This window comes from Pelodiscus sinensis, chromosome 2 (genome assembly GCF_049634645.1).
Source record: "Pelodiscus sinensis isolate JC-2024 chromosome 2, ASM4963464v1, whole genome shotgun sequence".
NCBI classification, from domain to species: Eukaryota; Metazoa; Chordata; order Testudines; family Trionychidae; genus Pelodiscus; species Pelodiscus sinensis.
Window position 1 is genome coordinate 137,497,150 of NC_134712.1, and position 23,234 is coordinate 137,520,383.

A 23,234-nucleotide genomic window follows, 5' to 3' on the forward strand; every position below is an offset into this window, starting at 1 on the left:
GCGAGGGCGCTGAACAGCAGGCGGGGGCGGGGGGAAAGGCAGGGAGGGGTCTGAGCAAGGAAGCGCAGCTCACGTGCGTTGCTGGAGCAGCCCGAGGCGGGCGCCGCTGGAAGCCGGGCCCGGGCCGTGTCGCCAGGTACAGCCCCGGCTCGGTGCTCGGGAGGCGCTGCCAGGCGTGGGGAGCTGGGGGCGGGAGGGTCCCGCGCCCCCCGAGCGCTTGGCGGGAGGCGGCAGCAGGTGTTAGGGCAAAAGCCCCGCTCTGGTGCCTCCAGGTTTCCGGGGCTCTTTCGGGAGAGGCGAGTGAGGGGCCGCACCTCAGGCGGAATCGCTCAGGGCTCAACAGCGGGCGCTGGAGTTTTAAAACCTGAACATGCGCAAAGGGGCTTCTCAGCCTTCTACCCCTTTAAGGGCTGGAAGATTGACCCGGCATTTCTCAGCCCCTCAAGTCATTGCTCTGGGGTGGGGCTGGGGATGAGGGGTCCAGTGTGCAGGTTCCCCCAAGGTAACAGGACCACCTCTGCCTTCCCTAGTGGGTATAGCTGGGGTAGGGGTGTACATGCCCCACCTGGGAGAACAGACACAAAATACATGTGAACAGGGAAACTCTCTCAACTGTGTAGCGGTTTAATCTCTCTAGTTTGGCACCCTCAAGGCCTGACCAGTGCTGAACCAGAGAATTTGCCGAACCATTGGAAGTCAATATTGTCTAGCAGCATTTCGAGCATTTCCACTCCTTACAGGGCCCGTAGAAGATCTCTAGGGGTAAATTAGAGCTAACTAACAGCACAGAATACTGAGAGCCAGGACTGGTGGCTGTAAACAAACTTTATGGCTGTGTCTAGACTGCATCCCTTTTCCATAAAAGGGATGCAAATTAGACACATCACAGTTGCGGATCTTTTGGAAAATAAAGCCTTTTCCGAAAGATCCCTTAAGGAACCCTAAGGAATAAGGGATCTTTCAGAAAAGGCTTTATTTTCCGAAAGATCTGCGTCTAGACTGGTGCTTTTTTCCGGCAAAGCTCTGAGCTGGAAAAAAGCGGCAGCCATGTTTATGCAAATGAAGTGGGGGGGATTTAATTCACCGCTTCATTTGCAATTGTGATGTGTCTAATTTGCATCCCTTTTACGGAAAAGGGATGCAGTCTAGACACAGCCTATGAGATTGTGGGGAAACTTAGCCATACCCACTGTAGTAGATAGTAGTCTCTTTCTCCACTCCTGGCCTCCTTACTGCTCAAATAGGGTTATAGCTGTCTCCGTCCTTATCTCTGGCCCCTTGCTTGCCCCCCCCCCCTGTAGTCATTACATAGTATAACTGTCCCTGCTTTCCATCCCATATCCCTTGCTGCCTCCATGTGATCATTATATAGCAGAGCCCTCCCTTTCTGTTTTAGGAGCAACAGACCCACTCCAGACATACCTGGCACTACCAAACCCTTATCTTGCTTTAAGTTATAAGAGGAACTGAAAGCTCATGATACCATCTACAAAGTGCTACCAGACCAGTTTTTGTTTTTTAAGTTTATCTTGTACAGACTAACTGCTACCTGCTGGAGCTTGTATACTGAATGTTGATGGTCCTAGCTCTTACCATTTAGAAGGAGTTCTTGACCAGATAGACAAACTCAAATATATAGTAGATGGAGTCTGGACCTTGGGAGCAGAGCTAAGCATCTCACATAGCAAATGCCAGTTGGCAAATAGTTCTCCTGCAAAAGCTGGCACTCAGTCACTGCTGGGAGAAGTTCTGTAACATGTCATAGGAGTAGCTGTGGTAATAATTCTCATTTACTGTTGTCCTTTTCCTTTTGTAGTTACAGGCAGTCCCCGGGTAGGTTTGTTCTTAAGTTGAATCTGTATGTAAGTCAGAACTGGCGTCAGCCGCTGCTGAAACTGATCAGTTTCAACCGCGGCTGAATCTGGATGCCAGTTCTGACTTACATACAGATTCAACTTAAGAAACCCAGGCATCCCCAAGTCAGCTGCTGCTGAAACTGATCAGCGGCTGATTCCAGGAAGCCTGGGGCAGAGCCCTCTGCCTCGGGCTTCCTGTAGTCAGCTGCTGGTCAGTTTCAGCAGCAGCTGACTTGGGGACGCCTGGGTTTCTTAAGTTGAATCTGTATGTAAGTCAGAACTGGCATCCAGATTCCGCCGCCTGGGTGGCTTTGCTCGGGTATCCCTGGTCTGCTGGCTTTGCTGGACCCCCCCCCCCCCCCCCAGCAGACCAGGGAGACTGGGAGAAGCTTTTCTCTCCCCGGAGGACACGGGTGGTGACCCGCCGCCCGTGAGCTCCGGGGCGAGAAAAGCCCCGTTCATAAGTGCGGATCCAACATAAGTCGGATCCACGTAAAGTCAGGGACTGCCTGTATTTACTTACCCCTCTCCAAAATGAATGTAAAATGCTGCCAAATTAGAAGAGGGGAATATTTTCCATTACACAAGTGTAAACAAATATAGGACAGGTATAGTAGTGGATCAGGGTTTTTGTGTCCTTCATTAGATTATAATGCACTACTAGAGTGTAACTCTATATAGCTTTAATTTAGATATAATGTGTCCTATATGGGAGACCCATTCAGACGCAAGGCTATGTGTGGTCCAGATTAAACAATTGGACTCTCTTTCAAAAGTGTTAAGACTAATGTTATAAAATAGGAAGAAATGAGACTGATTCTAAGTCCTGCTTGAAGTGCCCCACAGTGTAATATATTTGTACTATCAGGTGAGGCCCGTTGTTGACTGGGCAAAGTCATTTTGCTTAGATGCCACCTATAGGAAAGTTCTAGAAAATAAATGTATGTAATAGATTTTTTTATTATGTTCTTACAAAAGGGAAGTAAAAGAACAGTTTTAAATTTGTAGTATTTCAACTTCATTCATTTTATTGAATAATTAACATACAGAGTACATTTGAATCAGAAACGCTTAATTAGTGAAGAAAATTAATTGGTGTTGGTTGAAATAAATATAGAAATACATCAAAATAAAAAATATCAAAATAAATCTCTGGTGCATAAAAATCAGACAATGATATCAAGCAATCAATTGTGATTCTTTATAATATTTATATTAGTAGGTAATATGTGAATACATTCTTAAAGTAAATAACAAAATAAATATGAATGCCGAAAAAGGTAACTCCTATTAAGTAAAGCTTCCATTACTCTTTCTGTAACTAATTTGAATTATTTTGTGATTGTAACAATAAATATTTTCTTTGAGCTAAAATGACGGTTGAATAAGCGACTCAATTTTAATTTTGCTAGCAAATATTTTTATGAACTCTTAATAATAGTCATAACTTTTTTCCAATGATAAACAAAAATAATTATTTAAACCTTTCACCCAGCATATTCTGGTGTTAAAAGTAGTGCATTCAGCAAATTTAAGTGGCAGGATTGTTTATGCAAAATTTGTTAATCACAAAGTATGACTTTATTTTTTATAAACAAACTTCAAAATAAATAGTAGATTATTATTTTTGGATGTTTTTTATAGAGGTACCTGCAATAGGCTTAGGTACTTTCCAGGCAGGAGGGGAAAAAAGGAATGGTCTCTTTTCTAAGAAACTTATGATCTAAGGACAGAATGACAGGCAGACAAGTCTGCAGAAGTTTGGAGAAATGTGAATCACATACCATTCTTTTTTTTTTTTTTTCGTTAATGTGCATACCGAGTAGATTTTTGACTAACATTGCGGTGGAGCAATAATACTTTCTGAAACTTCTTTCTTTTGATTGTGTAGTAGTTTAATTAACTCAGAGCAGAGCCAGTGTCCTCTTCATCTACTTGAAGATGGATTGTAAACACAATTTATAACTGTGCAGATAAAAAAAATACACTTGTCAAGAACAGGACTATTACATAGTTTAAGAATTACTCTTTTAAATGAACACTAAATTCAAAATCAAGTCAACTTTACCAAGTGCTAAAAGTGGTCTCAGGTAGAGCATTACACTTTCTCCTGAGTCCCATGCCGATTCTTAGGGCCTCTAATTGAGAAACCATGATCCTGGAGATGTTTACACAAATGCTTCTCTCTAAGCATTGAAATCAATATAATAATTCATAAACTTAAAGTAGATCGGTAAGCATCTTCAGGAATGGGATCACAACTTTTTTTTTCTTTTAATCTTTTGCTATATGTGCAAGTCTTTTTACCCTTGAGTTGATAAACCAAAGCTGTGTTCTTGCAAATGCATGGGTATAAGCAGGGATCGACAAATTATACAATCTACTCGCCTATGGCGAGTAGATTGTAACCCAGAAGAGCCGGGTTCGGGCAATCTGCGCATGCGCAGATCGCCGGACAGCGCGGCTGGTGAGCGGGGCTTGCCGTGGTTTGGCGAGCCCTGGGTATAAGCATGTTTTTTAACAGCCTTAATAAAGGACAGGGATCTAGTTGACTATGCACATGTCAAATGAGGAAAGTAATCAAGCTGGGGAAAAAAGCAGACACAAAATACTTTGGTGTGATTTTGATGGAGGAAAATTTTTGGGGAAACAGAAACCCTTGTACTCAGGTTGTTCAATAATTGACCTCTGTGGCATTTCTTCCTTCTCTTGCTTGAAGCATCTGGACTAGGGGCTTATCTAGGCTACACGGAACAGTGGAAAGAGGATATGCAAATTCCGCGGGAATTTGCGTATCTTCTTCCGATCGCACTTTCGAAAGTAGAGATTTCGAAAGTTAAAGTAGTTTAGACATGGCTTTTTCAGTGAGCCCCTTCCCCGTTTGTCAAAAAGTCACTCTTCCTCAAAAAATGAGGTTTACGTGGCTTTTCGACAAGGGGGGCGGGGTTCACCAAAAAAGCCGCGTCTTAACTACTTTCACTTTCAAAAGTGCGATCCGAAGAAGATATGCAAATTCCCACAATTTGCATATCCTCTTTCCACTGTTCCGTATAGTTTAGATAAGCCCTAGATGGGTTAGCGGTCTAATGTGGTAAGGTAATTTCTGCATTTCTGTAACATTATCATTTTGTATAAAATGATCCTTTCTTTTTTTCCTCCTGTAGGTAACTTCCAGGGAAACACTTGGCCTGATATGGCTTTAATTAACTTACAAAGTTTCCAGTTTTATTCTTCTAGTGTACGCACATGCAGATCACTGAGAAAAACCTTGAATCACCTTTGTAAGCAAGGAAGACAGCTACGGTCATGGTGCTATGGTTCCTCAGTCTTTGGCACTGTACTTTCAAGATTTAGGCTTCAATATGTATTTAGTAGAAACTACCATGCAGAACTCTGGAACCAGCCTAACTCCATTATTGGATCCGTGCATCTTCACGGAGATGCTGGGAGCAGTTCTAAATCTTGTGGCAAATGGAGAGACGAACAAAAATTTTTCATGGAGCTGAACAGCTGCAATTCAGCCAAAGAGATTTTTACATTTCTGAGTTCTTTGGAAGTTATGTCTGACACAATGGCAGCAGCAGCTTTGCAAAGGATCTGTGAAGTTGAAGTGGATGACAGTGGATTGAAAAATCCTGAAGAGGTAATGGAGAATGAAGTCTTCAGGACATTATGCTTTCAGTTTGAACATGAATCACAAAAGCTGTCAGACACTGGTCTCCTGATGGCATTGCAGGCTTTGATAAAGTTGCGTGTAGATCCCTGGAGTACTCTGATTGTACGTTTGGTATCAGAGAGTCAGGAACGGCTTGATAAAGAACAATTGACCATTAAAAACCTGCGTATTCTTGGAGAAAGCTTGCTTGATTTGGAAGGCCCAGGTTGTGCAATGCTGGAACAAATTGTGACCCAATTAAGAGGAAAAAAGCTTGAAGAATGGACTGCTGAGGAAATGGCAATGGTTTATGGAATGCTGCAGATGAGTATTACAGAAAAACGGCAATACCAAGACTTGTTAAACCATATGAACAACATCACTTTAACCTTTGCTCCCCAACTTAATCCTAAATTGATAAGTAGAATACTGAATGCTCTGGTTGTTCTTGACCAAACTCAGGCAGTCCCTTTAGTAATAAGACTGTGTAAGTATTCAGTGAGGCATGTCCCTCAATTCACAGATGAGGAGCTAGTAAATGTGCTGGGAGCTTTTATACATTTTGGACACCGTGATCAATTCTTCACAGAAGCACTGGAAAGGCATGTTCCCAAATCCTCCTTCACCATGCACCCTGAAGTAGTCAGCAAAGTCATGCTATACTGCTGCAGAAAACTGCTCTGTTCTAAACCCATCTTTGATGCAGTGGCAGAAAGCTTTGTTTATAATGCTGACAAATACACAACTGGACAGATTGCTGAGACTATTGTTCCGTTTGGGACACTCAATTACCTACCACCAACTACTTCCCCTCTCTTCAGAAAACTTGAAAGAATACTAAATGCTCGCTTTACTCAGTTTCGGCCTCACATCCTACTGAATCTGCTACATTCATGCACCCTTATTGAGCGCTATCCAGTCAATTTTCTGGCAAAAATATTTAACTCCTATTTTCTTCAACAACTGCAAGGTAAGTCACTAAGTCTGTCTGATGCATTTCATCTGTGTGTCCGTTACTAGTTTCTCCTATTCCATCTCTTTGCCACCTGTGTATTTCAAAGTATCAGCTGTTGGAGCTAACTGAAAAAAGGGGATCAGGAAGATTAAGGTGATGCTGCATTGTCACAGTTATACGATTTACAGCTTTTAGTAACTTGTGCTATTTTTCAGGCTTTGGCTAAAAACAGGATACACAATTGCCAAGAAATCTTTCTCTATATTTGTAAAACTAATGTTTTTGCTGTGATATGCATTTGAAAATGAGCACCAGGTCAGGGAAAGTATCAGAGGGGTAGCCGTGTTAGTCAGAATCTGCAAAAGCGACGAGGAGTCCTGTGGCACCTTATAGACTATGCTCCTACACTTCAGTTAAGCTTTCGTGGGCAAAGACCCACTTCGTCAGATGCATGAGGGTCAGGGAAAGTTGTACTATAAAAAGGTCCCCTGACTTAAATGTGGTTTTGGTGTAGACAAGCTATCACACTCAGGAACAATTTTAATGTTCTGCTTAAAACATAGGAAAAAAGGAATTAAAGAAGAAAATCTTGCCAAAAGCTCAAAGGGAGACGAAGAGTCAGTGTAGAAGTTTAGTAGTGAAGTGAAATGCAGCTGACATATTTTACAAATAAACTGAAAAGGGAAGTTAAGCACATGCTTATATAGTACAAAGACATACAGCTATACAAATGCATGGTATTACAAAGTCCTCTAAACCCTTTCTTCATTGTAGTGTGGTTTGACAACTTTACAGTTCAGGTAGAATGTTAAGTTTTGATTGCTACCAGATTACCCTTTTTATGTGTCAAGGATCTTTCTACTCTGGCACACTGAGTCCAAAAGGTGAGGGCCTGCAAGAGAGCTTCAAAACTTTGCCTCTACAGTCACTGGTTTCAAAAAACTTCCCCCAGAATCATAATCTACAGATTCTGGGGAATCGCTACCACCACCAAGTAGTTTTTTTTATCCCTAAAAACCAGGGGTGGACACTTGAAATCACCCTCTGTAGTACCCCAAGCTCTTTTGCCCCAAAAGAGCTTGAAAAGAGAAAAACAAGCTGCAGTCTAAGGTAGCTGACCCCTCAGTCAGAGGCATATAGATATACACAGACAGACCTACCACGACTCGAGAATCAAATCATCACCTTAAAAAAAAAAAAGTGATTTTTTTAGTATAAAACAAAAGATAAACTTGCTAAAACATACTTGGTTACTAGATGTTACAAAGCACTAAGGAAAACAAATTAAAAAAACAACAGAAAAGTCTCTGGGAACAATGCAAGGTAATAAATGGGGAGAGGAGTCAGAGGGTATGTCTACACTACAAAGTTAGTTCGAACTAACGGACGTTAGTTCGAACTAACTTTCATAGGCGCTACACTAGTGCTCCGTTAGTTCGAATTTAATTCGAACTAACGGAGCGCTTAGTTCGAACTAGGTAATCCTCATTCCACGAGGATTAAGCCTAGTTCGAATTTACTAGTTTGAATTAAGGGCTGTGTAGACCCTTAATTCGAACTAGTGGGAGGCTAGCCCTCCCCAGCTTGCCCTGGTGGCCACTCTGGCCAACACCAGGGAAACTCTACTGCCCCCCTCCCGGCCCCGGACCCCTTAAAGGGGCATGGGCTGGCTACGGTGCCCGTGCCAGGTGCAAGCCTGCCAGCACCCAGCCAGCAGACCCTGCACCTGGCACGGCTCGAGCCACCCACCCAATGCCCCCCAGCCATCCCCCTCTTCCCAGTACCAGGCTGGCGGCTCCCGGGAGCTTGCCCGGGACCACAAGAGGCAGGCACCTGCCTGAGCTAGTGCGGACATCGTGGACCTCGTCCACGACCTCCACACTAGGCACAGGAAAGTGGCCGGCTAGGGCAGGAGAGCTGCCAGCCTGGCCACCCAGGAGCAGGTGTGCATGAAAATCAAGGTGGTCCACTGAGACCCCCGACCCTGAGCCCTGAGCTTACAATGGCTGTCCTGGGTCAGACCAAAGGTCCATCTAGCCCAGTAGCCTGTCTGCCGACAGCGGCCAGCCCTATGGACCCTGGAGGAGATGGACTGAAGACAGTGACAAAGCCATTTGTCTCGTGCCATCCCTCTCCAGCCTTCCACAAATCTTGGGCAGGGACACCACTCCTACCCCCTGGCTAATAGCACTCCATGGACCCAACCTCCATGACTTGATCTCACTTCCCTTTAAACTCTGTTCTAGTTGTAGCCTTCACAGCCTCCTGCAGCAAGGAGTTCCACAGGTTGACTCTTTGCTTTGTGAAGAACAACTTTCTGTTACTAGTTTGAAGCCTGCTCCCATTCCTTTCCTTTGGTGTCCTCTAGTCCTTCTTTATGGGAACTAATGAATAACTTTTCTGTATGCACCCTCTCCACCCAACTCCTGCTTTTAGAGACCTCTATCCTGTCCCCCCTACGTCTCCTCTTTTCTAAGCTGAAAAGTCCCAGTCTCTTTAGCCTCTCTGCATATGGGACCTGTTCCCAACCCCTGATCATTTTAGTTGTCCTCCCCTCTCCCAGCCTCTCTCTTCCCCTCTCCCACCTCCTTTTCCCAGTCTCCCCCAGTTTTGATCAATAAAGACAGATTCCATTTTTGAACACAATTGTCCTTTATTTTGTACATCAAGAAGAGGGGCTAGGGAAGGGTAAGTGGGAGGAATGGGGCACGAGCCCCCGATGGGGAGGACTGGGCTGGCTCTGCGGGCTTCTGGGGGTGGAAGCTCTCCTGCAGCCCCCCAATTACCCCCTCTCCCCAGATGGCAGCCTGCGGCAAGTGCAGCCAGTCTGATGGCCGAGTGCTGTGATGTGCCCAGTGTGGGTAGTCCAGGCAATCCAAGCCAGGACTGCTTTGCAAGCAGGGCACCCCTGAGAACTGTCTGTCCGGGGTGGGGGTCGGGACCATTTAAGCACAGCCCTCGGCTAGCCTGAGACTGCATCTCCACGCTCTAAGTCCTCCTCTGATGCCCTGCCGGCACTGCGTCCGGTCATCCTTAAGCCTGTTTCAGGGTCCACTTAATGTGGACATGCTAGTTCGAATAGCAAAACGCTAATTCAAACTAGTTTTTTACTATATCCGTTAATTCGAACTAAGCTAATTCGAACTAACTAATGTGAACTAAGGTCGAATTAACATTGTAGTGTAGACGTACCCAGAGAGTCACACAGAGCAGTTCAAACCAAACCACAAAATAAAGGAAACTACCCTGAAGTGACTGGATTCACTTTTCCATTTTACCCATACCTGTTCCTGTCCACCATGCAGTCCCAGCAGTGGAAGCAGCCATGCCACTCACCTTCCAGATCCAGCAGGAAGATGAGTGCTGTTGCACGGCTCTGTGAAGCAGGTGGGTGGCAGAGAATTTTTTGTGTGCACCTTAGACGGAACACTGGTTCCCCAGCCCCGCTGCCGCGACTGCTACATCGCCAGCCCCACTGCTGGGTACCATATCTGCCACATCCTCAGCCCCTCTGGCTCCACTGCTGGGGCTGATGCAGCTGTTATGTCTCCGGTCCCACTATTGGGACTCCAGCTCCGGACCCAGCCCAGCTAGGCTCCAACCCACCAACCCTCTTGCCACAGGGGCTCCCAGCCAGAACTCCCTGTTCCAGGAACATCTGTTGTCCTACCAGACCACGGATATTGCCAGACGAGAGAGCCACAGTTTTGGGAGTTCCAACCTGTATCTCGTGTATTAATATTGAATTGTAAATGATAATATCCTTAAGAACTGGAGATACTATTCCTGTCTCAATAGAAACTAGATTTCTCTACCAGTCCTTCAAAGTGATGAGTAATTTAGGTGCCTCAATTTTTCATTGTCCATCACGAAACACCTTAAAGGGGCCTGATATTCAGCAGGTGGAAGTTCACACATACGTTTCTGAAAATCAGGCCCTTTTAAACACATGATCCAAAAACTGAGGAATCCAAAATTATTAGTTACTTTGAAAATCTTTGTTTAAATCACTGTATAAAGATCACATTAAAATGTATGTTGTTTAGAGACCGAAACTTCTAAAGGAGAGCAGTAAGATAGGCTTCTTCCCTGGTTCAGCTGTTTCTGATTAAATAATAATACCATCTTCATATTTTAAAAGTGTTTCATAAACATTAACTTGATACTCGAAAATTAGTAAACGTTATCCTCAACTTACAGATCAAAATACTGAATCACACATTGAATGAGTGGGAGGAAAAGATTCCTTAATTTACGTATTCTGTTAATGATTCAGGATAAAGCAGTTTTGTGTATGTTTATTTAAAAACAGCTGTCCTTTGTACAATTAATTGCATGGGAATTCTTCTTGAACGCATATCTGTACTGAATGTCTGACTCTGTTTTTGTTTCAGCTCAAACACCAGGTTTGGACAAGTTTGTCCTCTCCCAGCTGACCCAGCTCTTTTTAACAGTTACCTTGGAGTGCCCCTTCTATGAGGTAGCGGATATAAGTTGAAATATTGATTGGGATTTTTTAGTCTATGTAGAAATTATTGCATACTTTTTCCTTCTGAAGTAACAATGTAGGTCAGTGGTCACACGCCTCCCAATCTTGCCCTCTCTGCCCCTCTTTCTTGGGCTGGGGGTGGCACTGTGGCTCCGGAGAGAAGAGGACAAGGCTGGGGCTAAGGCAGGGTGTGGGGGTGAGGCTAGGAGCAAAATTGGGGCAGAGCTCAGAGCTGGGTAACATTCCCAGGCTCTGCTGTGCCTTCTGTTGTTTCAGTTTGGTGTAATATTTGTACAGGCAGTCCCCGACTTACGCGGATCCGACTTATGTCGGATCCACACTTACAAACGGGGCTTTCTTGCCCCGAAGCTCACAGGCAGCGGTCAGCCACCTCGACCTCCGGGGCGAGAAAAGCTGCTCCTGGTGCCCCTGGTCTGCTGGGGACCATCTCCAGCAGACCAGGGGCATCGGGAGCAAAGCCGCAGCCCCGGCGGGTTTGCTTGCGGTGCCCCTGGTCTGCTGGAGACGGTCTCCAGCAGACCAGGGACACCGCGAGCAAACCCGCAGCAGCGGCGGAGTCCCCCGCTTCTGAGGCTTTGCTCTGGAAAAGCCTCAGAAGCATGGGAACCTGCTGCTACTGCGGGTTTGCTCCCGGTGCCCCTGGTCTGCTGGGGACCGTCTCCAGCAAACCAGGGGCACCGGGAGCAAAGCGGTCCCGCGCCAGAGCAAAGCCTCAGAGGCGAGGCACCCCCCGCTGCCGCTTTGCTCCCTGGTCTGCTGGGGGGGGTGCAGCTAGTGTGCCCCCCCCCCTCCCCCCCCCCCCAGCAGACCAGGCTTTTGTTGTGGACCCTGGGGCAGAGCAGCTGGGGCGCTGCCGGTTGGTCCCGCAGCGCCGCTCTGGGCACTACTGGACCAACCCGGCAGCACCCCAGCTGCTCTGCCCCAGGCGTCCTGATTCAGCCGCTGCTGGTCAGTTTCAGCAGCGGCTGAATCAGGACTCCTGGGGCAGAGCAGCTGGGGTGCTGCTGGGTTGGTCCAGTAGCGCCGAGGAGCGGTGCTACTGGAGCAACCCAGCAGCACCCCAGCTGCTCTGCCCCAGACGTCCCCAAGTCAGCCGTTGCTGAAACTGACCAGCGCTGACTACAGGAAGCCCAAGGCACAGTTGCTCTGCCCAGGGCTTCCTGGAATCAGCTGCTGATCAGTTTCAGCAGCAGCTGACTTCGGGTTCTTAAGTTGATTCTGTATGTAAGTCAGAACTGGCGGTCAGTTTCAGCAGCGGCTGAATCTGGACGCCAGTTCCGACTTACATACAGATTCAACTTAAGAACAAACCTTCAGTCCCTATCTTGTACGTAACCCGGGGACTGCCTGTATCCTGTTTGATAAGGTCCTGATTCAACAAGATACTGAAGCACATTGTGTACACTCTGTTAAAATAATAACTAGCTAGTTATTAAGAAAAGACTTAACCCATCTCATTATTTTTAGTTTCTTAATTACCTGCATATGTAGGAAATGTTTCTATGTACTACTAAGGTAACAACAGAGTGGATAGAAACTTATAAAAAAAGTAAAATCTAAGAGAAAGTTTGAATATTTCCTTTTCTTTGCTCTTCTGATAGGGTCCTAAACTCCTTCCAAAATATCGAGTAAAGTCCTTTCTCATACCAGGCCGTTCAGTGGAGTCCTCAGTGGATGTTCACCTCTACAACAGGGTGAAGAATGGACTAGTTGATTTGCTAGGAACAAGAATGTATTTTGCTTCACATGTGTTGACACCATATTGCTATACGTTAGGTGAGTGACCTTGCCATTTCTTAAAGTAGAGAGAACTGGACTAGATGAGCTATTGAGGTCCCTTCCAGGCTTACTCTTCTCTAGTTATTATCTCATTATCTGGAGTGGCTCAAGACTGAGAGTGCCAAATTCAAGGCAGACTCAAAAAGCATGTCAGACACTCCAAACTGCTGATATTATCTGTAATTAGATTTAATCAACCAAATAACAAATGTGAACTCCCAAGTACTACCATAGTTTTCAGATGGAATCACAGGCAATCTCCTTAGACATTCCATATAAGAATGGCCATACTGGGTCAGACCAAAGGTTCATCTAGCCCAGTATCCTGTCTTCTTTCAGTGGCCAGTGCCAGATGCCCCAGAGGGAAAACAGAACAGGTAATTATCAAGTGATTCCTCTCTTGTCATCCATTTCCAGCCTCTGACAAACAAAGTCTAGGAACACCATTCCTACTCATCCTGGCTAATAGCCAGTGATGGACCTAACGTCCATGAATTTATCTAGTTCAGGGGTTAGCCACCTATGGCTCTACAGCCAAATATGGCTCTTCTGTCATTGCCAAAACACAAACAACTTTTAAAATTAAAATGAAAAATTGAATAATTTAACATTTTAAAGATGCATAATTACTCATGTCAAGATGGGTTGGTTTTTTTGTCTATTTTACCTTTAACTGTTCATTTTAACAACCATTCATCCTCTCCACTCATTGGGGGTTATGCATATTCTCTTTTTATTTGATTGGTCAAGAAATCTTTCCATCATCATACTGAACTCTAGAACCCCCAACTGTAAAAATGGTGAAGAGAAAGAGAGATGAAAAGTACCAAAATTTTCAAAAGGAGTGGGCACACTCGTATGCTTTGGGGATATATCTGGGATCTCCATAGTGTCTCATTTGTAGTGAGAGACTGTTCCCAAACAAACATGCAGCATTTGCTACAAAATACCCTGAGGGTGATGCACGGAAAAAAGCCTGAGAGGAGCTGCAGCAAAAAATGAACATAGAACAAAATAGCCTGCTGGCATGGTCAAAATAGCCTGTTGGCATGGTCAAGGTAAAAGCTTAAACTCCACAAGTTTTACAGGCTTATATAGCATTATTCGAGAGGAGAAGCCCTTAAGCTACAAGGGCAAGAAAATATTGTCCTGACTCTGCAGCAGAGTGTCAAATTTGAGTCAAAATTGACCGTCTTCATCAAAGATATTGAGATGGACAAACTGGCACATTTTGAAAGATTACAAATGTTTTGTGATTCATATCAGAGAGAGAATCCAAACAACAGCCTTGATTTGAAGCAGCTTGCCAGGTTTGTTTCTGAGCTCCTTATGGCATTCAAGTATCCTTTCGTTGACTTTTGCAAACACGGTGCTCTGTTTAAGTTTATGATTCGTCCACACAAAGCAGCCGATGGAGAACTGGATATGACAGTCATTCTAGGTATCTCAGTCAGTGATTTGGAAATGGAAAGAGAAGACTTCAAGGAGTCGGATATTGGGGTAGAAAATTTTGTCAAGCTGAAATCTGATTTAGAATGCCTTGCTCAACAACATGTAGAATTGGCAAAACTACACAAACGGACTGACATGAAGAAATTGGAGCACGTTGATAATCTGATTCTGCAATCTTGGAAAGAACTTCCTGTCACAACACCATGGAGAATGTCAGCTTGGCCTTACCTTCAATGTTTGGCTCCACCTATATTTGTGAGCAGTCTTTCTCGCATTTGAATCACAACAAAGGTTAATTTGCGCTCAAGATTGACAGAAGACAGCCTGAATATGTGCATGAAGCTAAATTTGACCAGTTACAATGTAAACTTCAAAGAAATGTGTGAAAAGATACAGCAGCAGAAGTCCCATTAAATAAAATCCTTGAGTACAATGTTTCATTTATGCTATTATTAATCATAATGTCAATTAATAATATTAAGTTGTATATTTTCAGCCATGCAAATGGGCATTCTTAGACTGGCTCTTTGTTGACTACTTGTTCTGAATTTTGATGTAGTTTGGCTCTTTGGTTTGAAAAGGTTGCTGACCCCTTTTCTATAGTATAACTATCCTTCCTGCCAGATTCCTCCCGTTCCATTTTATGAGAAACAGTCAAATTCCAGGCACATTCCATTGTCCTGGAACAGCCCAAGCCTTATCTTCCTTTAAGTTATGATAAGAAGAAGCTACATACCAAATTTGGTGGTCCTAGCACTTAGCATTTAGGAGGAGATCTTGAATAAATGAACTCACAGATGGACTGACAGACAGATACACATTTCTAAAACTTAGATAAGATGTATATTGTGATCTCAGAGCAAAAAAAAAAAAAAGAAAGAAATCAGACAAAATTAAGACTAAAGTTTTTTAAAACAGTATTTATCAAAATATTATAATTTGAAATTCAGAGTTCTCAACTGACTCATGGCACAGTGCTGATACATGTGCAAAAAAAACCACTGAAATTGAGGGGTTTTTTTCTATTGAAAATTTTGTTTTCAAATTATCTTCAGATGATCTTGTCAGGCGGGAAAGGTAACCTCACATTTGCATGGTCACATATAAATCTTATTTAGAAGGAGCTCACTCTTTTTAAACTTTTAGGTGGAAAGGATGTTTTACTGAGAAGGAGGTGAGGAGTGTGGTAGTTAAAAGGAGATACAGAAAGGAACATACTGCGGTATAGACTCCTATCACAGGCGATAGAGCTATAGAAAAATGAAGATATGTCATATTCTGTCTTGACTGTCAGAAATTTCTCCACTTCAAGTATGCATAAGGCCAAGGAATCATTCCTTGATTAAAGTCTTGGAAAACTGAACATTTTGGTTATCTGTGGTAATTGCTGGCTGCCTGGGTCATACATACCCACCAATTGCATACTTTATATCTTTTTTAGAAATATTTTCCATATGCTTGTCTGCCTTGTTTATTCTGTAATCATTAACCACTTCTTTCTTCTTCTTATCTCCTCTTTTTAGATAGGTACATGGATAGATGTAATTTGCAGTAGAAAGCTATGTTCATTCTTGGGGATTGTCTATTATTCAGGGAAAAGTATTAACGAGAAATTGATTTACAATAAGCAGTGTATATTGCATACAATAATCATTTGTTTTTCTTTCCAATTTCTCCCTCCCCCAACCCAGATGTTGAGATTAAATTAGATGAAGAAGGTTTTGTATTACCTGCCACCCAATATGAGGAGGTGTACAGGAGGTAAGAGAACTATAGGTTGTATCTCCCTTAACCGGGACTTCTGGTCTGGCAACATCCATGATCTAGCAGGAATAGGGATGTTCCTGGACCACAGAGCCCAGGAATAAGGCGGTCGGGTCGTGGGGCAAGAGCACAGAGGGGTGGGGAGGTGGCAGCAGCAGCGGTGACACAGCTGGTAGCCCTATCTGGGGGGGATGCGGTGGGGCAGACAGTGCTGCTGAGGGTTCTGCCCTCTGTGGCTGGTAGGTAGCAGGGGTCAGCAGTGGCCGTGAAGCTCTGGCTCCATCTGTAGCTCAAGCCCCAGCTCGGGTCCAGCAGGGCTGCGGAGCTTCAGCTGCAGAGCTGGGGTCTGGCAGCAGCCGTGGAGCCCTGGCCACAGAGCTTGTGGTCTAGCAGCGGCTGTGGAGCTCTGGCCCTGGCTGCGGAATTCAGGGTCTGGCAGCATCAGCTAGGGAGCCACAGCTGGTCAGGCAGCAGCAATGCTGGTTTGGAGCCCTAGCAGGGGACAGGAGTTCAGCATGTGCCATGTTGGGAGGGACTTCCCCTGGTCCGGCAAATCCCCTTGATTGGGACCGGTCAGGTCCCAAGGGTGCCCGACGAGGGAAGTCCAATCTGTACAAACTCTAGAAGCAAAGACTATCAGACTGTAACATTACCTTGCCTTTTTTGTCAGTGTTCATGTTCAGGGTGAAGTTCTGGCCAGATAGATGTCAGTGGGAGGTTTTCCATTGATTGCAGTGAAGCCATATTTATAACCTGGTATCTTAAAACCTTGATTTTCAATGTATCATATATAGACCCAGATTGTGAGTGGTGGTGAGCGACAGGCAAGAAGCTCACTCTTCACTATGTGGGAGCCAGAGTGGATAACACTAAATTTCTAATAAATAAATAATATTTAAATTATTATTTTACTTACTTCCAATAGTTACTTTTGTTTCCATTTTATACTTTTTAAGATGCTGAAGTGGATGTTTAGTACTTGTTTCTTTAATTTCCTAATTGGTTCTAAATATCAGATTTTACGTACAGATTTTTTTTCTACAAATTAATGTCATCCTTAAAATGTCATCTGTTCTGAAAAAAAATAAGTCCAAGGCTTCATTAACATAGTTAATATGAGACTAGAACAGCCTCAGAGAATTAATAATAAGCAAGGAACCTGTACTATATTTGCAAATGAACTTCCATAAGAAAGCTGAGATGCTTTGACCAGGTTGTACTCCTCCATCAGACTTTGTAGCCTGATATCTGTGTGTCTTATGCTCCTAAGTCATGCAGATGCTTTTGAAAATCCCACCTCTTACTGTATAAATGGGGGTTAAACCTGGAGTGTGTCTACACTCCAGGGCTTACCTTGAAATAAGCTACGCAAATTGAGCTACGTCAATTACATTGCTTATTTCAAAATAGCTGGTTTCAAAATTGGGAGCATCTACACAGCACTTATTTTGAAATAGAGCACTCTTCCTCCAACTTCCCTTACTTCTCGTACAATAATGGTTACAGGAGTCGGAGTAAGAAGTCCTTCAACTTGACAGAATTTCGACTTTATTTTGAAATAACTTAGCCTGCATCTACACAGCAGGCAGTTATTTTGAAATAATGCTAGTTATTTCAAAATAATGTTGCTGTGTAGACGTACCCTTAGACTTTTACTTTTGAGAAGTTTGGCCTGTCTATAAGCTTACTAATGTATTAGAAGCATTTGTTCAAAACTGCTCATTGTGAAAGATGAGGCACATTTTGTTGTGGAATGACAAAATGAGAAATGTTTAATAAGAATACAGTTTTTTTTTCCCTGATGCTGCAAACATATAAACATGTTTAACTTTAAGTAACAATAAGTAAAGCTACCAGCTTAAAGGTTTGTAGAATCAGACTTGTTTTCAATATTTTATTTTTACCTGTATTAGTTTTAAGATTCAAATAAGATATTCCTCCACTAGTGGCATTAAAATAAACAATTTAGATAATTTGCTTCAGTGTATATTTCTAAAATTCCTGAATATTATTTCAGATTAACTTTAGGAAGTCTCAGCCTGATTTACATCAACGTTGTAACAAACAAGCTCCTTAAATGACTTTGATTTAAATCTCTCTACCCTGGTAGAGACCAGTCACGGTACCAGCTCCTCCACTCTGGCCAATTGGTTCTGTCCCGCTAGGGTACCATATTCTCTAAAAAGGGATGGGGAAGAGGCAGTACCCCCTACCCCATTCTTCGGAGCCCACAGAATAGGTCTAATAATAGATAATATTGTTTTTAAAATGCACTTTTGTGTTTGATTTTAGAATAGCCCTGTGTATTGATGGTCAGAAAAGATTTTGCAGCAACAGCCACAGTCTTCTAGGCAAAGAAGCTATTAAACAAAGACATTTGCAGTTACTTGGCTATGACGTTGTGCAGGTAAAGGCTAAAGCTATAGCTAGTGCTTCCCTAGCTAGAAAAAGATGGAAGGCTAATTTATAATAAAGCTACTGCTGTAAGCACTTCCTATGCTGGTTGAGTGATGCTTCCTTGGTCTCTTCTGCTTTGCTTCCTTTTCTTTATTTTTAGTTCATTTTTTCTGCCTGCCATTTGCAAATTTCTAGCACACTCAACTTCTATGACTGTTTTCCCGTTGATTTCAGTGGAAATTTTGTCACTGATTTCCATGAGTCTAGGATTTGGACCTAAATGTGTCACTTTCCTATTTTCAAAAGATCTTAACTGAGATTATTTTTAGAGAATACACAAAAATCCTTTTTCTATTCCTGGAGTGTCCCCACAACTAGGTCATCTTCTTTATTTTGCTTGCTGCTCATATTTACCTAATTTTTGGAGAATGTTAAATCAGCCAGTTTTATGCACCTAGCTTTTTAACTGACTGATCCTACAATAAACTCCACACTCAGTACCAATGGGATCTATTTACATAGACAGTTTGCAGGACTGCAAGCTTAATTTGCATGTTTAAAAGCTTACCATCACTTATGACATGACATTATTTATCTATTAAGAATATTGAATCTAATGCAGTTGTTCATTGAACACCATTTCTCACAAAAATTTCTCTAACTTTCAGATTCCGTTTTTTGAGATTGAGGCTTTAAAAAACAGCAGAGATATAGTAGAATATCTGCACAAGAAAATTTTTCCTCATACCTACAGGCTCAACTGGTGATATAATGCAACAATAATTAAGTACAGACTGGACTACAGTACCTGTAGGTACTGTGAAGTGTAAATATTTCACATGGAAAAAACATTCTACTTTCAAAGTAACTCCTCATCAGATGATTATGGCTTCTTAATGTGAGGCCCTCCAGTTCCTGGATGGATACATGAACAAAGAATTAAAAAGGGCAATAGAATTTGTTTGATTTTGTGTGAATACTTATTCCAGCTGAATAATAATGGAAAATGCTTGCAAACAGTTCATGCTGAATTTCCTGGGTATTGCGCTCTGTCCTTTAGAGTTAACAGAGATATGCTTATAAATGGGCAAATACATGAGAAACTAGCTGTTAGATGTCCAAGTTGTTACTAATCAGAGTTTTTCTCAGTGGTACAATAAATTTAGTTGCACTGTTTCAATGTATGCCCTATTTTACACTCTGCAACACTGGAATTATTAGAGTTTTCCACAATATGTAAAGCAGGATAGAATGTGCCTCTAATGTGAATCAAAAGGCTTAATAATTATGAAACAAATGTAAGTATCCTAAAGAAAAGTGTGGTTTATTACAGTAATTTAAATCTGTATTTATTTTCTTTAGTAATGTGATAAAGTATGCAAGTTTGCTACTTACCAGGATTTTTAAATGTGAAAAAAAATCAGTACATTTCATTCATATTTGCCCATGCTCTTATTTATATTTCTCACCGTTTTAGATTTCTCAGTTGTATTTTATAAAACCCAAGATGATATTGGTTTTAATGTTCAGTGACCCCAATAAAGATCAATTATCCATTGATCAAACACTTTCAAATACATTATTTTATTAAGAAAAATGTATGACTGCCATCAGTCCAGTACTTACTGTTCATTATAAAGCTGTTTTTCCCAATAAAATGAAGAATTATTCTTAAAGATGAAATTTGAATTCCTAACTACCTGATATTGTCAAGTCAACACTATTTCTCTAATAGAGAACACTCCTTGCAAGCTAATGGAGTCACACAGGTGGCACTGAGGGCACTGAGTTGTTGAGCAGTATCTGTACAGCTGGAGATGATGTATGAAAGAGACGTAGCTCAGCATGAGGACAGACAATAATTTCAGTGGGGAATCCCAGTGATGTATGGTTACTTGCGCAAATAGTAAAGCCAGCATACACAGTTAAGCAAGATTGACCCTAATTGCTATAAATGCCAGGTGACCTAAGTCAGAGGGGAAATTCCTATATTTTTAAAATAAAACAAAAAAGCTGTTATTTCATTAAAGCTTCCTTTCCCTCTTACATGGGTTCTGTTTAGTTCTTTTTCTGAGTATATCTACGCAAAAACCCACAGCTGGCCCAGGTCACCGGACTTAGGGTATGTCTATACTACAAAGTTAGTTAGAACTAACGGACGTTAGTTCGAACTAACTTTCATAGGCGCTACACTAGTGCTCCGTTAGTTCGAATTTAATTCGAACTAACGGAGCGCTTAGTTCGAACTAGGTAATCCTCATTCCACGAGGATTAAGCCTAGTTCGAACTTACTAGTTCGAATTAAGGGCTGTGTAGACCCTTAATTCGAACTAGTGGGAGGCTAGCCCTCCCCAGGTTTCCCTGCTGGCCACTCTGGCCAACACTAGGGAAACTCGTCTGCCCCCCTCCCGGCCCCGGACCCCTTAAAGGGGCACAGGCTGGCTACGGTGCCTGTGCCAGGTGCAAGCCTGCAAGCACCCAGCCAGCAGACCCTGCACCTGGCACAGATTGAGCCACCCACCTGATGCCACCCCCAGCCCTCCCCCTCTTCCCGGGACCAGGCTGGCGGCTCCTGGGAGCTTGCCCGGGACCGCAAGAGGCAGGCACCCGCCTGGGCTAGTGCAGACATCGTGGACCTCGTCCACGATCTCTGCACTAGGTACAGGAACGTGGCCGGCTAGGGCAGGAGAGCTGCCAGCCTGGCCACCCAGGAGCAGGAGTGCATGAAAATCAAGGGGGTCCACTGAGACCCCCGACCCTGAGCCCTGAGCTTACAATGGCCGTCCTGGGTCAGACCAAATGTCCATCTAGCCCAGTAGCCTGTCTGCCGACAGCGGCCAACCCTAGAGACCCTGGAGGGGATGGACTGAAGACAGTGACCAAGCCATTTGTCTCGTGCCATCCCTCTCCAGCCTTCCACAAACCTTGGGCAGGGACACCACTCCTACCCCCTGGCTAATAGCACTCCATGGACCCAACCTCCATGACTTGATCTCACTTCCCTTTAAACTCTGTTCTAGTTGTAGCCTTCACAGCCTCCTGCAGCAAGGAGTTCCACAGGTTGACTCTGTGCTTTGTGCGTTCTGTTACTAGTTTGAAGCCTGTTACCCATTCCTTTCCTTTGGTGTCCTCTAGTCCTTCTTTATGGGAACTAATGAAGAACTTTTCTGTATGCACCCTCTCCACCCCACTCATGCTTTTAGAGACCTCTATCCTGTCCCCCCTCCGTCTCCTGTTTTCTAAGCTGAGAAGTCCCAGTCTCTTTAGCCTCTCTGCATATGGGACCTGTTCCCAACCCCTGATCATTTTAGTTGCCCTCCCCTCTCCCAGCCTCTCTCTTCCCCTCTCCCACCTCCTTTTCCCAGTCTCCCCCAGTTTTGTTCAATAAAGACAGATTCCATTTTGGAAGACACATTATCTTTATTTTGTACATCAAGAAGAGGGGCTAGGAAAGGGTAAGTGGAAGGAGGTGAGGGAGGAATGGGGCACGAGCCCCCGATGGGCAGGAATGGGCTGGCTCTGCGGGCTTCTGGGGGTGAAAGATCTGCAGCCCCCCAATTGTCCCCTCTCCCCAGATAGCAGCCAGTCTGATGGCTGAGTGCTGTGATGTGCCCAGTGTGGGTACTCCAGGCACTCCACGCCAGGACTGCTTTGCAAGCAGGGCACCCCCGAGAACTGTCAGTCCGGGGTGGGGGTCGGGACCATTTAAGCACAGCCCTCGGCTAGCCTGAGACAGCATCTCCACGCTCTAAAGTCCTCCTCTGATGCCCTGCCGGCACTGCTTCCGGCCAGCCTTAAGCCCGGTTCAGGGTCCACTTAATGTGGACATGCTAGTTCGAATTAACAAAACGCTAATTCGAACTAGTTTTTTAGTCTAGATCCGTTAGTTCAAATTAGCTTAGTTCGAATTAACTAATTCGAACTCAGTTAGTTCGAATTAATGTTGTAGTGTAGACGTACCCTCTGACTCACAGGATTCAGGCTCTGGTCTGAAAAATTGTTTTGTAGATGTTCAGGCTTGAGCTGGAGTCACTGCTCTGGGATGCTGCAATGGGAAGGGTCCAGTCCAAGCCTGAATGTCTGTTAGCAATTTTTCAGCTTAGCATGCATGCTCTGGTCAGCTGAATTGGACCACCTTTGGTTTTTTTTATCCCTGTACAGATGTAAGTTAAGTGTTCCTCTTAATTGTTTTTGAAATGCAGACTTCTGTCAGAGCTGCCAACCAGTTCCCCACAGTTTGAGGTTGATTTGCCTGAGTGGAAGATCATCTAGAGTCTGTTGTTTTCAGTTCCTGGGTCTGGGAATCCTTGCATGTCTGTGGCTATGTCTACACTACAATGATCTGTCAGAAAAAGGCATGCAAACTTTTTCCAATAGTTTTTTCAGAAGAGGCTTTTCCGAAATTTGGCCTGTCTATGCTGGGCCAAATTTTGGAAAAGCCTCCTGTTTCGGAAGAGCCCTTCTTCCTTGTGGGAGGAGGAAGACAAGGCTTCCGAAAGAGCGCATCTGCTGTTCCACAAAAAAAAGCAGAAGAGCAGATGCATTCCCAGAATACGGTGGAGTTTTTCTTGGATACTCTGGTATCCCAGAAAACCCCCATAGTGTAGACATAGCCTGAAAGAGGATTGGAAGCCTACAAGACCTTGCTGTGTCACATGGGCATTCTGAGGGGTATTGCCCCCATCTCAGGGTTGATGGAAACATAAAATGTTCTGGTCCAAAAAAATCAAAGAGAAAAGGCGAGGCAATATTTTTTATTGGATCAGTTTATGTTGGTGAAAGAAACAAGCTTCTGAGGTTATTTTCACCCACAAATGATTTTTTTTAATTTCCAGTTTGCCAAAAATTTCAACAAATTTTGTTTCC

General features: G+C 43.7%; 2 protein-coding genes across 2 annotated transcripts in view; one reads left to right on the plus strand and one right to left on the minus strand.

The window, feature by feature from the left end:
* The window catches only part of MTRR (5-methyltetrahydrofolate-homocysteine methyltransferase reductase), a 70,692-nt gene extending 70,394 nt beyond the window's left edge, over positions 1-298 (minus strand). Inside the window, exon 1 of the mRNA XM_075921494.1 lies at positions 74-298. The gene's annotated coding sequence lies outside the window, so the exon portion shown is untranslated. The remainder of the gene's footprint in view (positions 1-73) is intronic.
* Positions 11-20,468, plus strand: FASTKD3 (FAST kinase domains 3). Its single transcript, XM_075921496.1, has 7 exons — positions 11-136; positions 5,021-6,481; positions 10,861-10,946; positions 12,578-12,752; positions 15,899-15,968; positions 18,264-18,378; positions 19,037-20,468. Exons 2-7 carry the CDS (start codon positions 5,050-5,052, stop codon positions 19,133-19,135), a joined length of 1,977 nt encoding a protein of 658 aa, XP_075777611.1. The 5' UTR covers positions 11-136; positions 5,021-5,049; the 3' UTR covers positions 19,136-20,468.
* Positions 20,469-23,234: the final 2,766 nt, after the last annotated feature.

Bases quoted from the DNA above. Each gene is read 5' to 3' on its own strand.
- FASTKD3 (XM_075921496.1), top strand. From the start codon at position 5,050: ATGGCTTTAATTAACTTACAAAGTTTCCAGTTTTATTCTTCTAGTGTA. The intron at 15,969-18,263 runs GTAAGAGAACTA...GTTTGATTTTAG, and splicing joins TATGAGGAGGTGTACAGGAG to AATAGCCCTGTGTATTGATG. The intron at 18,379-19,036 runs GTAAAGGCTAAA...TCTAACTTTCAG, and splicing joins TTGGCTATGACGTTGTGCAG to ATTCCGTTTTTTGAGATTGA.